Source organism: Grampus griseus (assembly GCF_964374135.1).
Source record: "Grampus griseus genome assembly, chromosome: 10".
NCBI lineage: Eukaryota > Metazoa > Chordata > Mammalia > Artiodactyla > Delphinidae > Grampus > Grampus griseus.
Genome location: NC_139004.1, coordinates 39,758,463 through 39,773,500, shown reverse-complemented (window position 1 = coordinate 39,773,500; position 15,038 = coordinate 39,758,463). Strand labels below are relative to the sequence as shown.

The 15,038-nt window shown below is 54.9% G+C and overlaps 1 protein-coding gene across 1 annotated transcript in view; it reads left to right on the top strand.

The window, feature by feature from the left end:
• Nucleotides 1-15,038, top strand: part of ITPR3 (inositol 1,4,5-trisphosphate receptor type 3) — a gene marked incomplete at its 5' end in the record, with an annotated part of 66,658 nt that overhangs the window by 3,842 nt on the left and 47,778 nt on the right. The window contains one exon of the mRNA XM_082664675.1: nucleotides 10,790-10,860. Within this exon, the coding sequence (XP_082520801.1) occupies nucleotides 10,790-10,860 (71 nt within the window). The remainder of the gene's footprint in view (nucleotides 1-10,789; nucleotides 10,861-15,038) is intronic.

Here is a 15,038-nt window from a genome sequence, read left to right as displayed (position 1 = left end):
GTCCTCCCTCTCAGATTCTGTTTCTGTCAGCCTGGTTGTCCTCTAAGGTGCTCTGTTTGCACCCGAGAATCTCCCTGTGGGTCTTTAAAAAAAAATTCCAGCTCCCATGTCCCATGTCAGACCAACTGTAGTAACATTTCTAGGGGTGGGCATCTGAGGTTTGGGTTTTTAAAGCTCCGCAGTGCTTCTAATGTGTACCTGGGGTGGGGGTGGGGTCCCTTCTCAGGGCCCTCTCAGGCTGACAGGCTGTGAGGAAGCCTAGCTATTGGGTCTGCCTGCCCCTTGGTCCAGAGAGCCCATCTCTTAGCCTTCATCAGACTTCATTAAGTCATTCAACAAACATCTAATGAGCACCTACTATGTGCCAGGCACTGTTCTAGTCACTGGGGAATCAGTGGTAACCAAGACAGAGTCCAGCCTGTTCTAGTCTGTACAGCGGAGAGCTGGAAGAGATGGTCTTTAAGGGCCCTTTGTGCCTTAAGTCCCTGAGACTCATGTGATTTCAGGAGGGGGCACTGCCCCTCCCGTGCAGACGACATTCCACTGGCAGATTTCAGACCTGCCCTTGGCTTTCACTTAATTGTGATTTCACTGGAATGAGATGTTGGACTTAGCCCTGTCCTGTGCCCCAAGGCAGGGTCTCAGCCTCCACTAGGTCAATCCATGCAACTCATGTTTTTTTAGGAAAATGTATATATTTTTCTTTCTTTCTTTTTTAAATGAAAAAATTTTTTTCGCCGCGCCCTGTGGCTTTTGGGATCTTAGTTCCCTGACCAGGGATTGAACCCAGGCCCCGGTATTGAAAGCTCCGAGTCCTAAGCACTGGACCACCAGGAAATTCCAATACATATTTTTTTCCTGATTAAAAAATAATATATGCTCCATGGAGGAAACTTGAAAAACTAAAACAAAAAATGATCTGTAATACCACTGTGATTATATTGACAGCCTCTATATGGGCTTTCTAGCCTTTTATGCACACAAATAAAGATTTACAAAACAGTATCACATTGCACATCTGGCTTTGTATCCTGTCTTTCTGGGGGGAATACATTAACCTGTATTTTCCCATGCGTGCCAGCCTACGACTGTTGTGGCCACAGAGCATCCCCTGGTATGATGTACCTTCATTTATTTAAGCAACTCTAGTATTGGGCATTCAGCTGGTCTCTAAATTTTTTGCTGTTCCAAACAATCTGCCCTGAACATCCTAGTCCATACATGCCCGAACACTTGTCCAGTTATCCTCTCAGGATAGATTCCCAGAAGTGGAATTCTGAGATCAAAGGGAAGGCACATCTTTATTTATTTTTTCCTGCTGCGCCGCGTGGCTGCGTGGCTTTTGGGATCGTTCCCTGACCACGGATTGAATCTGGGCCCTCAGCAGTGAGAGCTCAGAGTCCTTACCCCTGGACCACAAGGGAATTCCCAAGGCACATCTTTTACCTTGCTGGCTCTCTCTAACTGCACATTTCTCTGGTGGCGGAGGAGGTGGAAACGGGGACCCTGTGCCCCGGGGGGTCTAGCCCACTTCACATCACTAGCCCACTTCACATCACGAGTTTGAGTGTTGTGCTAGGGGTGTGGGGAGTAATACCAGCCTCTGCCCTCGAGGTTGGGCCAGGTTGGGTGTGGCGGCTGCAGTGGGGAGGGGGTGAAGTAGAGAGAGGGGTGGTGTGTGGGTTGCCTGAGGACAGGATCAGCCCCAAGGTCCCACCGAGGGACTCCAGGGACCCAGGCTGCGTGCAGCTCCTGGGCCTTAAAGAATCCTGCCGTAGCCACTTGCTCACACTCTGTCCTGCCCGACGCTCCTGACCCCGTGTCCCCTCCCCTCCCCTTCCTGACTTGGCCCAGTGGGGCTGTGGGGTGGAGGCTTGGGTTGGGGGTGGGGTGCTGTGCTGGATTTTAGGGGGGTCACAGGAGCTTTCTGCTGCCAGTTTAGGGGCAGGTGTCTGGGTTTGAGTTACCCCTGAGCACACGTCTCCTGCAGTCTACCCCGAGGCCTGCTCGCCACACTTCACCCCATGTGGAGCTGGGGGGCTCCTGCCTGGAAGTGGGGGCTGTGAGGGAGGTGGGAAGGAGGCCTGGGAGAGGGGGAGGAGAGCAGACCCCAAACCTCCAGTAAGTTCATCACAGGCCTCTAAATGTCAGCTCTGAGCTCCCCCAAGTGCATCACGCGGGTCATGCCCAGTAGTGGCAATGGTTCCCAGCGGTTGTGCCTGTAGCCAGCCTGCTCCAGGGAGGACCCCTGGCTCAGTGGGGCTAAGCGATTTGCTGGGGTGGGGGTGGGGGACGTAAGCCAGCAGGAGCCCTGCGCGCCACGCCACCGGAGAGGAGGCTGCAGGACTCTTCACACCAGGGCGGAGATGAGACTGGGCGCTGACAGCACAGTGCGCCTGGGGTGTGGGCTGGGGGGCGGGGAGGACACACTGCAGAGGGCTTCCCGCCTGAGGAGACAGACAGTAGGGACTCCTTGCAGGGGATTGAGTGGGGGAGTAAAATGATCACTGTGGTGTGTAAAGGTACATATTTGTTTCGCTGGCAAGTGGGCAGAGCCAGGAGAGACAGTGAACATAAATCTTAGCCCAGGGGCAGCTGCCGGTGTTTGAGGCAGACACCTGTGCATATCTGGTTCACAGATCCCTCTCCCATCACTCAGCCAGCCAGCCAGCCGTCACCCGCTTCTACCAGCCTGCAGGAGAGCCGGCTCTCCAGGGTCCGAGTCTAGAAATGGGTGATGGGGGTGATAGAGGTCATGCGAGGGAGAATTAAGTCTGTGTCTCAGAGATGCTGCAGCTGATGATAGACGGACTTCACCGAGTGTTTACAGCTCTGGCCTGTGCTGTCCCTTTGACCCCTTACCACCAACCGGAGGCATATATATAATTTATAAAAGTAGAGAGAGGGACTTACCTGGTGGTCCAGTGGTTAAGACTCCATGTTCCCAATGCAGGGGGCACAGATTTGATCCTTGGTCAGGGAACTAAGATCCCGCGTGCCACGTGGTACGGCCAAAAAAAAAAAAAAAATAGAACCATTTAGAACACCCACATATCCACCACCTAGACTTAATCGTTGTTTACATTTTGCCATATTTGCTGTTTCTTCTTTGCTGAAGTATTTTATGGTAGATTACATGCATTGCATTTTTTTCACCTCTACATCCTTCATTTTACAGGAAATAGGCTATGTTCCTGTGTAACCACAGTGCTGTTATCATACCAATTAGTAATTTCCTAATAGCGTCCGATGCTCAATCCATAGTCCAATAATACACTCAATTGTTCTCAGTCTAGCCTTGACCACTGGTTTCTTTAAATTAGGATCTACTCAAGGTCCACGTGTTAATTTGATTCTTATATCTCTTACGTCGCCTTTAATCTAAAGCAACGCCCGGCCCCCACCTCTTTCTACCTCCCCCGATAAGCGGGAGGCTGTAGACTTGTCTCACTTTCTGGAGTCATCAGGGCTGCTTTGCTGCTCTGTTTCCCAGAGAGCCAAGCAGGGATGTGGAGGAGGGCGGCCTGGGCTTCAGGGCTGCCCTGCTAAGGCTCCTCCAGCCTCAGTTACTATGTCAGGTTTGCGGGGCTGAGAGCCCAGTCCCCGCATGGAGAGCAGGAGAGAGGCCTGGGCAGGGCAAGGCCGACCTGTGAGGGAAGGGTGGGCTAGGTGGCCCAGGGTTGCCCCTCTTCTCGGCCTTTTCTCAGTTCTCTCTTGTGTCTCCTGCTCCCCATCCCTCTTCTCCTTGGCCTAACAGAGACCCCAGGACTCGCCAGAGCCCACCCAGTCCTGAGAGCCAGCAACCCAGGCCTGCGGCAGAGGCAGAGCCCTGAAGGCTTGTGCCCCGGCCAGGGGCCCTTATTTCTGTCGGGCCAAGTTTAGTCACTTTTGCTGTCTCTCTTCCTCACTGGAGAGGCTCTTGGGGGTTCCCTGAGTGTGTGGCTTACTGTCCTTCCTAGACTTAAGCTCTCTGAAGGGATGAGCCATGCTTGTTTTAAATTCCATATACTGGTCCCTTCGGTGGCTCAAGGTGGATCCTTGGTAAAGACCTGTAGAGGTCAGGTAAATGGGTGTTTTTGCAGGGATGCAGAAGTGAAGTTCTTTTCTCCGACGGGCCAGTGATCCCAGCCAGTGAACCTGGGCTCCTCTCCCAATATTTCTCCCCACCCCTACCTAGTGGATGTGACTTTGGTTTTTTGGGGAGGGGGAATCCAAGGCCCCCATCCTCCACCAGCCAATCCCAGTGTTCTGACAGTGACTGCTTTGGGCGTGGCCTTCTGTGGGTCTAGCCTAGATCTGTGGGGTGGTGGCCAGTGCCCTGGGCTGGGAGTCAGGGGATCTGGGGTTTGGAACTGGCTGTTCTTTAATTGTCGTGTGACCTGAGCTCGTCAGTTTCCCCCTCCACCCTCTTTTCCAGGCTAGATCAGGGAGGGGCAGTCTGGGGACCCTTTGGGATTTCCCTAGTCTGGTGTCCTCCTCCCTTAGCTGCTCCTCTGATAGTCACTTGCCCCACTTCTAGCTCCCTTCTTCCTCCTATTTATCTAATCTTTCCGGACAGCACTGACCTGCCCCACTGCCTTTTCCATGGCTCCCACCTGGATCTCAAAGTCCACCCTGGTCAGAATGGGGCCAGCCAGGCCCCTGGATGCATGTGCCTTTCCCTCTTCCTTCAGACCAAGGTCTTGGGGTGCAGACCCCGGGGGCATTTCAGGGACAGCGCCCTTCTCCACATCCTTCTAGAGCAGAGATGTCCACCAACTCCTGCTCAGAGGGTCCAGGGCAGGCCTGCCCACAGGCTTCCTGCCCGACCCCCCCTACACCTACTACCCCCTCCCCTTGCCCACTCTACTGATGCCCTGTTGGGCCCTGCACAGTGCAGGCTCAAACTCATCTTGTGTCACCCAGTGGATAGAAGGCTTACAGCAGACTGTCCTCAGGGCTCCTGAGTGTCCACTGGGCTGGGGGGGTGGGGGGTGGGGGGTGGATTGCACAGGTGAAGGTCGTGGCTCCTGTCCTCACAGCACACAGCATGGTGGACGTGAGCTTCCAGAGGGTGGGGACCACACCCAGCACATAATCCCTTTGCAGTAAGATTTTGTTGAACCGATGGAGACCTAGATTGTACAGGTACCATCAACTGACCAGCTGTGTGGCCCAGTGGCCCCTTTAACTCAGTGAGCGCCACACTGGACTGTGGTAAGAATGGAACGAGGTATCGGGTGTAATTTATAAACTAAAGTGTTCTGCACATCGGAGCGTCGGATTTTCTAAGATGATCTTGGCTGGGGTGCCTTTAGTTAAGGGGTGATGCCTCATGTGGTGGAAACGGGGCAGGGAGCTCTGCAGGAGCCTAAGCGCGGCCTTGAAGATGGCAGGACTCGGAGGGAGCTTCTGCGTGTGCAGAGGCGTGGAGGGGGGGACAGCGAGATCAGAGGACTGGCGGGGCGCGGGAGTAGGCCCTTCCCTGGATCTTGGGCGGAGGTGGACGCGCTAGGGAGGGGAGGGGGACAGTGAAGCGACGCGGCAACTTCTCCCAGGAGAACCCGGCTCTGATTAGAGCGCCAGGTGCGCATCGGAAGCCGGAAGCCGGACACCAATCCACACAGATACCCCCACCATGAGGGAGAACGGGGGAGCTACGGCCCGGGATATAGGTGCCACCAGGTGGGGAGGGGTCCTTCGGAGCCGCCTTCCGCGGGCTCCCGGGCGCGGGGTGAGGAAAGCGCGGGCGCTGGTGGCTTGTCCCGCGCCCAGCCCCTCGCGCCCGCCTCCCACCGCCCCCGGGCGCTCCTGGCACAGGCCCAGCGTCCTGGCAGCGGCTGGCAGTCGGAGGCAGGCCGGGGCGAGGCCGCGCTCGCATCCCCTCCGCGACGCGGCTGGGGCGACGGCCACACACTGGGAGGCGAGTTTCGCTTCTTGGCGGGGGCGGGGCTCGGGCGGGCGGACGGAAAGCGCACTGCGGCCTCGGCGCGTTAGCTGGGCGCGTCAGCTGGGTCTCGGCGGGCCGGGGCGGGGTTTCGGAGGGGCGGGGGCGGGGCGCTCGGCGACCACCTCGCTGCCTCTCCCTCTACCCAGAGGGACAGAAGTCCCGGCCGCGCCCTCTGAGGCTTCTCCTCCATCAAAACTTACCTGTCTGCTGTCCCAGCCCTTGCAGCCCATCTGATAAGGGCTTTCCTGCTTATCTGTTAATGGCTTCACGGGACACTCCTCCCATCCCCTCCCGCCCAATAGCACCTTCTTGGGATGCCTCAGTCCTAAGGAGTAGGTTCAGAGGAATGGAGGGGAGGCTTGTGAGGGGGCGCTTGGGGACATTTTGGGACTCTCTAAACATCCTGCTGCTGGCTGCCTTCTTTGCCTACGGACTTGGTGGAGGGCTGCCCTCAGCTACAGCTAGGAAATGAAATGATGGGAGGGGCGAGGCGCCATCCCTTAGAGGCTGCAGGGGAGGGGTACAGAACGTTCCCAGGGAAGTCGATTTTGCTCATCCAGAACCCACACTTGGAGGAGGGAGGGGGTGGAATGTTGGATCCAGGAGGAGGTTCTGAAAGTCCCATCTTCCTGACCTTGTTTTCCTGATACCTTGTGGGAGCCCCCTGCCATTTTTTTTAACCGTCCACGTGGCTTGCTTCTCTGTTCTTACCATTCCTGACCCCTCTTGGCTGCAGGTCTGGGATGTTTTCCTTCCCAACCTTGCTTGAAATTCTCCTCCTGGAGGCCATGCTCCCCTCCTGACCAGTCCCTCCCCTTTTCTAAGTGGCTTCAGCTTGCGCTCCCAAAGCAGTGCCCTGCTTTGTAAACCACTGGGCACTGGGGAGGGGCTGAGCTGGAGACACAGGGTTTCAGAAGCTGTGCCAGAGTGGGCGGGGACAGAAGGACATCCACATAATGACCAGGCAGATTTGTGCCAGGGGGATTAGGAAAAGCACGCCAGGCATCCACTTTTGCATGTCTTTTTCCTGCACTTGTGACCCAGGGGAGGGATGGAGGGGGTCTGGGGTGAGGATGGGTTTTCCTCAGACAGGGAGTTTCTGGGGAGGTGGCCTACACAGGGCCTTGTGCACTGGTCAAGATGGCGGCTGTGGGGACTACGCCAGCCTCTCCTCAGTTGCACCAACTTCCATGATGCCCTATGGCTGTCCAGCACCCCCAGCAGTGCCAGGTGCCAGACCCTGGCCGAGGCTTCATCCCCTTCCCTACCAAAACTTACCATCCTGTGTCTCCTCCCCTCAGGGCTTTGCCAAGAGACAACCAGCTAATCTGATTCACTAATCTCTTACAGGAAATTCTATGAATTATTCGAGGCTTTGCACAGCTTCTGCCTCTTCTTTCACACCTTGTCTGATTGGCCAAGCTCTGACCTCACCCTTCCCTGGACGAAATCCACAGATTGGCACCAATGCATATTCCTTATATCATGAACTCTTCTGAGTATGTGACTTGTCTTCCTGATGAGATTTTAAACTCTCTTAGGGACCTTATCTTTTGCTTCTTGTGGACTTCCCACAGCAGCTAGTAAAATGATTAATTCACGCAATATGTATGTCGTGTGTGCCCGCTCTGCGCCAGGCAGGTGGTCCAGATGCTGAGGATACAGGAGGAAGCAGAACAGACACATCCCTGTCCTCATGAATCTTCCATCTCAGGTTGGGGAGGATAGGAACCAAAATAAATAAAATATATAGCAGGCTGGGTGGTGATACGGAGAACAGGGAGGAAGATGAGAAGTGTGGGAGAGAACAGTTTACAGTTTTTAAAAGGATAGGGAGGGAGAGTGTCCATGGGAATGGGTCATTTGAGGCGAGATCTGAAGGAGGTGAGAGAGGGAGTCAGGAGGGTGTCTGGGGCAGAGAGTTCCAGGCAGAGGGAGAAGCCAGGGTCAAATCTCCTGGAATGTTTGAGGAGCCTGGAGGAGGACTGTGGGCTGGAGCAGAGTGGGCCAGGGGCTTGGGGAGGAGATGAGGTCTGAGAGGTAAGGTGGTAGGTCATGTGGGGTCTTTCAGGCCATAGTGAGTTCTTGGGTGGGTGGTTCTCTGAGATGGGTGGTTCTGGAGGGTTCTGAGCAAAGAACTACCCTGATTTAACTGACCTTTTAAAGGGATCCCTTTGCTGCTAAGTGGGGAACAGGCTGTAGGGAGATGAGAGGGGGGGCCAGGAGACTAATGGGGAGGCAGTTACATCTAGGTGAGAGCTGGTGGGGACTTAGGGTGGTGGTGGCGGCACGATGAAAAGAGGTCAGATTCCATACGTATATATATTTTTTAATTTTTTAACTTACTTAATTAAATTAATTAATTAATTTTTTATTTTTGGCTGCCTCAGGTCCTAGCTGCGGCACGTGGGCTCCTCGTTGTGGCGTGTGGGCTCCTATCTAGTTGTGGCACGCAGGCTCCAGGGCTCGTGGGCTCTGTAGTTTGTCGCACACAGGCTCTCTAGTTGAGGCGCGTGAGCTCAGTAGTTGCGGTGTGCAGGCTTAGTTGCCCCGCGGCATGTGGGATCTCAGTTCCCTGACCAGGGATCGAGTCCGCGTCCCCTGCATTGTAAGGTGGACTCTTTACCACTGGACCACCAGGAAAGTCCCATCATATGTATATATTTTTAAAAATTTTATTGAAGTATAGTTGATTTACAATGTTGTGTTAATTTCTGCTGTACAATAAAGTGACTCAGTTATCTATGTATATTCTTTTTCCTATTTTTTCCATTATGGTTTATTACAGGATATTGAATATAGTTCCCTGTGCTATACAGTAGGACCTTGTTGTTTATCCATCCTATATATACTAGTTTGCATCTGCAAATCCCAAACTCCCAGTCCATCCCTCCTCCATCCCCTCCACCGGCAACCATGTCTGTTATCTATATCTGTGAGTCTGTTTTTGTTTCGTAGATAGGTTCATTTGTGCCATATTTTAAAGTCAGATTCCATACATATTTTGAAGATAAAGCCCACAGGGTTTCCTCACAGATTAGGTTTGAAGGACGAGTGGAAGAGAGGACCAAGGATTGACCCAAGATTTTGGGCCCAAGCAATTGGGAGGATGGATCAGCTGAGATGGGGAGGACTTCAAGGAGAGCAGGAGCTCAGCTTGTAACGTGCTGAGTTTTCGATGCCTGCGGACATCCAAGTGGAGACGTGGAGTGGGCAGTTAGATCTACGAATCTGGAGTTGGGGGAAGAGGGAGGGCAGAGGTGGAGGTGGGAGTCATCAGTGAATGTATAAGTGGTGCTTTGAACCCATGCTTGTGGCCGAGATGACCAAGGGTCAGCGCTGATGGAGAAGGGGAGAGGGCTAAGGACTGAGCTAGAGGCTGGGGATGGGGAAGGGGACCAAGTGAGTCCTTGCAGCAAGCTGCCCTCTCCCCTCCCCTCCCTGTCACGGAGAGGTCCCCCACAGCAACCCCTGCACCCCCATGCTTCTGGGACCACCTCTGTAGAGACGAGAGCTCCAGGGACCTTGAGATCAACCGGAGGTTTAGCACAGCTGGGGCAAGGAGGTTGTACAACGAGGCTAGCTAGGGAGTGGGTGGAGGTCAGATCACAAAAGGCCTTGTTGGCCAATCCAAGGAGGGGAGGCGCAGAAGGAGGCTTTGGAATTAGCTCTGTGGCTTCAGACAAATTATTTAATGTTCAAACCCAGTTTCCTCCTCTGTAAAATGGTGCTCGTGACTAGCCCCTTGGGGGAAGTTGGTGAGAATTCAGAGGAAGTGGTTGTGAAGTGCTGAGATAGAGTTGGCCTCTGAAATAGTAGGTCATCATCATCACTTTGTCCTGGAGGCTGGGGTGGCACTGAAGAATGTTAAATGCAGGAATGGGGGGATGGATGGATGAGTGGGTGTCCTCCAGAGACTCAAGATTAACCTCAGCCATGGCTGGAAGGGAGGAATTTCAAGCCCAAGGGTGACCAAAGCAGAGAGTATGAAATGGGCCTGACTGAGGTCGGGAAGGTGCAAGGTTCACTGTCCTGTCTTTGAGACCCGGAGGCCTGTCCCCGTAGTTCGGTGTCTCATAAGCTTCTCTCATCTGTTCATCTGTCTCTAGGCTCTCTCTGTTTCTGTTTCTTATCCTGTTTATCTTTCTGACTCTGTCTTTTCTGTCTCTCTCTTCCTCTCTGTCTCTCCGTCCCCTTCTCTCTTCCTCCATCACCTGCTGCCTTTTCAGGTCTGGGCAGGGTCTCAGGGCTATGACAGGAGTTATATCCGCAGTGTGTGACAGCCCAGACTGGCAGCAGGTCCCCATGGGACAGCTCCAGCTGGGGGGTCGGGGGTGGTCTGGGTGTGTCTCTGAGCTTTTTGTGGGGTCTCCCCTATCTCCACCCAGGACACCTCGCATTTTAACAGTGGTGCCAGGAAAGGGGATGACCTGATGGCAGGGGGTTGTCAGTGATGGAGAAGTTTCTTTGTTTTTTTTTTTAATTGAAGTATAAAGTATACTTTATACTTCAATTAAAAAGTATAAATTGAAGTATAGTTGATTTACAATTTTATGTTAATTTGTGCTGTACAGCAGAATGATTCAGTTATACATATATATACATTCTTTTTTCATATTCTTTTCCATTATGGTTTATCACAGGATACTGAATATAGTTCTCTGTGCTCTACAGTACGACCTTGTTGTTTATCCATTCTACATGTAAAAGCTTATATCTTCGAATCCCAACCTCCCACTCCATCCCTTGAGAGGTTTCTTTGGGGGCCTCCCTGGTGCCCTGGAAACCCCTGCCCTGAGGGAGGGACACCTGGGGAGGTGGGTGTCTTCTTTCTGCTGACCCAGCTGCCTTGTCGCCCAGGTTGGTGGATGACCGCTGTGTCGTGGAGCCCGCGGCTGGGGACCTGGACAACCCTCCTAAGAAGTTCCGAGGTGAGACCTCTGCTCCCCCCACTAACTCCCCTCTCCCTCCTGGCTGCTGAGTCATGGACCTCGGACAGAACCCATTCAACCCAGGGGCCCAGTGGGCGGGTTAGGCAAGGTGCCGCCCACAGCCCCCTCACACTGCTGCCTGTGGAACCCCCATCGGCTTGAACGATGCCATCTCGGCAGGATGGCCTCTGCCTTCATTTTCCGGGGGCCACACCCCACTTCTCAGGGGCACACCCACTTCTGGCTGGGGGCCCGTTCTCCCCTGACCGCCCCACCACCCACAAGGCTTTCTTTGTCTGTGTGACTGGGCGTTTTCTGAGGGAACAGGGGAAGAAAAGAGAGTCTCCTCAGGTGTTAGGAGGCCCAGGGTGAGAGCCCTTCTCTGTGCTGCATGGTGAGGGGGTTGGACCCCATGGTCCCCGGGCAAGTGCCTTCCCTCTCTGTGTCCTCCGAGGTCAGTGGGCGCCTCAGCCCCGCCCCACAGGCCCGGAGGCCCTCGTGAGGATGAAGTGATATCCTGCTGTCTCTGCGCCCTGCAGGAGAAGGTGTCATTGTGGTGCTTACTTGTGAGGCTGAGACAGACGGGCAGACGGAGCCTGGGCGTGGTGGGCAGGTTGGGAGCAGGCAGGAACACGCCAGGCCGTGCCACCTTGGCTGCCCACGTGGCTGCCCCTCTGGGGAGAGATCAGCTGGGATTGTCCTCGAGAGGGATGCGGTTGAGGGAGGGGAGTGGGATTTACCACAGTCCTGTGGCATCCTCGACGCTCTCTGTCTGCTGGGGGCCTTGCCTATCTGTCGGAGTGTGGAGGAGATAGGAGGCTCCTCCCAGGCTGCAGGGGGGCCCCACATCTACTGTTCTGCTTCCATCGTGTGCCTCTGAGTGGGGTCTTAGGTCAGGACGTGCCTGGCTCTGTGGGGCCCGCCTCTGGCACTGGACCTTCCTCACCACCGCACACCCCTCTGTCCTGCCCCATCTGGCCGCACTGCCTCTCACCTCATCCCCTACCCCTGGCCCTCCCTCGTTCCCTCTCGCCACACCAGGCCCGCTGCTTTTCCTCACATTTATTAGCCGTGCTCTGGGTAGAGATGGGGGTTTCGGGGGGTCGTGTGGGCTGCCCGCTTGGAGGTACAGCCCCAGCACTTTCCCGGAGCCAGGAATAGGAGAGCTTTGATTTCTGCTCTAGCTGAGGGTTTTGGGTGAATTCTTGGGAAGAACATAGAACGGAAGAGAGTGGTTGAGGTCCCGAGGCTGGGCTGTGCCAGGGCAGGGAGGGGACCGGGGCTGAAAGGAGGTGGGTGGTGTGTCTCGGTGTGTGCAGTCAGCTGTGTGGCATGATTGGCGGTGACAGGGAGGTGGGTGTGGCAGAGGAATATTTGCCCTCGAGTTCCGGTAGACAGAGTTTGGGGCCAATTTTTGACAACAAAACAGCTACTTAGCAGAACAAGTGCTCCTTTGACTTCTTGTCTGCCTCCCACTCCCTCCTTTTTCTTCCTCTTTATTTTCCCAAAGCCCGTGAGCAGGGCCCACCCCAGCGTCGGGGGCTGCTCCGTGGTCCCCGAGGCTGTGCTGGGCCCCCCCAGCTCCGGGAGATGCCAGAGGGGCTCAGCCCCCAGCCTCCTCCCCACCCACCCTGCTCCTGGCCTGGCCTGGGTGTCTTGCTGAGGCGGGCAGAGGCCCTTCGGACCCCCTGTGGCCCAACGTGGACCTGAGAAGAGCCCACCTTCTGGGACAGAACCAGGTCTCTGTGCAGCCCCTTGGCTGGCGAGTAAGTTGGAGCGTGAGAACCTGGGACAAGAGACACAGACTCCAACCTCTTCAGCTTTGAGGTTGAAGCCCAGAGAAGAAAGGTTGAGCTTGGCCTCCAACCCTGGAGTCCCGGTTCTCATTGTTCCATGTTTCTCCTGCAAACAGCCCCTCCCTGGAGGGAGGTCCCAGCAAGGGCATGGGGACCATGGCAGGCATTTTAGAACTTGGTCGGAGCTCATCAGAGATGGCCAAGGTGTTCTGAGGCCACCCTGGGGTGGACCCGGCCTTGGCTGGGAACTGTGGTGTCTCCCTCTCTCCCTGCACGGCTCGCGCCTCCTTCACCTGCTGACCCCGGAGGCCCCCAGGTTGGGTCGGCCAAGCCCGTGAAGCCCCCGCCCTACCTCCATCAGCCTCTGGTTAGCTCCCTGTTTGTGGTTTCAGCTCCTGCACCTTTCAAGGCCATCCCAAGCCCCGACATGTTCAGGGAATTTTTTCCAGAGTTTGCAGGGCCCTGGGAGACCCAGGCTGCCAGTGCCCCAATGTGTAGGGCACCCCACGCCAGCCCAGCCTCCCCGACCTCCGCTTTGTTGTAGGGGTCTTGGGTTATGGCTGCTCAGAATCCTGCTCTCCTGGCCAGGCCAGGTCTGGGCAGGTCCCCTCCCACAGCATGGGCGTGGGAGACCCACTGCAGAAGGACGCACCTCCCTGTCCACCTGGGAAGCTCAGTGCTCACACCCCCGGCTAAGGCGACCCCACGAAATGTGTAGCAGTCGCTTACCCACATAGTGGGCGGCGGGTGCCGGGGAGGGGGCTGATGAGGGGACCTCCCTGTGCTTGCGCCCTGGGTGCCCTCTGCCCCCAGCCTCATGCCTCTGCTCTACCTGCCCATCTTCCAAGCCTGGTTTATTGTTACTTTTATTAAGATCCGCTTCAACTACTAAAACGAAAAAGTAAAGAGAAAGATAACACACACCCATGCACCCACTACTGAGCTCTCTCAAATCCTTTTTCCTGTGTTTATTTCAGGTCTTTTTCATTTTTAAAGAGATAGCATCTTATGCATGTAGCCAAAGCCCCCTGTGCCTTCCCCTGACCTCTTTCTCTTCCCCCTCCCCAGAGGCAGACACTCTCAGAAATTGGTATGCCTCATTCAGGGGCCTGTTTTTATGCTTTTTCTTTAATATGTAGAGATATTTCTATGATGAATTATATAGGGTATTCTTTTCCATTTTTCCAACCCTGTATGTTGAAGGTAGCCTTCTGTACAAATCTTTCTGCACTTTTTTCATCGGTGGCTTCTCTTGTTGCGGAGCACAAGCTCTGGGCGCGTGGGCTTCCGCAGTTGTGGCACATGGTCTCAGCATTTTGTGGCTCACAGGCTCTAGAGCACAGGCTCAGTAGTTGTGGCGCGTGGGCTTAGTTTCTCCGCGGCATGTGGGATCTTCCCAGGCCAGGGCTCGAACCCGTGTCCCCTGCACTGGCAGGCAGATTCTTAACCACTGCGCCACCAGGGAAGTCCTCTGCACTGTCTCTGAGACTCATCTGTATTGACCCGCATGGCTCTAGTTCATCTGTTTAATTGCTATGTAATATTCCACTGAGTGAGTAAACTGCAGTCCTTTTATTGGTTCCCCCGTTGATGGACGTTTATCTCATTTGCAGCTTTTGGTAATTGCCAACAATGCTGCAGTGAGCCCCCTGTACACGTATGTCTCCCTGGGCTCGCGGGCAAGAGTTTCTTGGGTGTGTTCCAAGGGAGGGTGACCTGGGTGAGAGGCATCTCTCCTGTCTTGCTAGGAACGACCCTGCCGCCTTCCATGGGGGCTGTGAGTGTTTACCCCCACCCCTTGCCCCCGTTCACCCCTGCCAGACTGTGGGTGCATGGGGTGGGGGTGCCCTTGCTGCACCCCTATCCTGGCTACACTTGGTTTTGTCCCACTTAATTGTCTTCCAGCCTGCGGGGTGTGAAATGCCATCTCACTGTGGTTTTAATTTGCATTCCTCTGACTACTTGTGAGACATCTTTTCATATGTTTATGAGCCGCTTAAAATCTTGTTCTTCATCTTTTCTTTTTCCTCTTTATAAAAGTAATACAGGGCTTCCCTGGTGGCGCAGTGGTTGGGAGTCCGCCTGCCAATGCAGGGGACACGGGTTCGTACCCCGGTCCGGGAAGATCCCACATGCTGCGGAGCGGCTGGGCCCGTGAGCCATGGCCGCTGAGCCTGCGCGTCCGGAGCCTGTGCTCTGCAACGGGAGAGGCCACAACAGTGAGAGGCCCGCATACCGAGAAAAAAAAAAAAAAAGTAACACAAATACAGGCTCTAGGATCCAGGAGATGGGAGCATCCCATCCCACCCTCACTCACCTCCTGTTCCCATCTCCAGGGACAACCCTACTAGAGAATCCGACTAGGTAGTTTATTCATCCGGT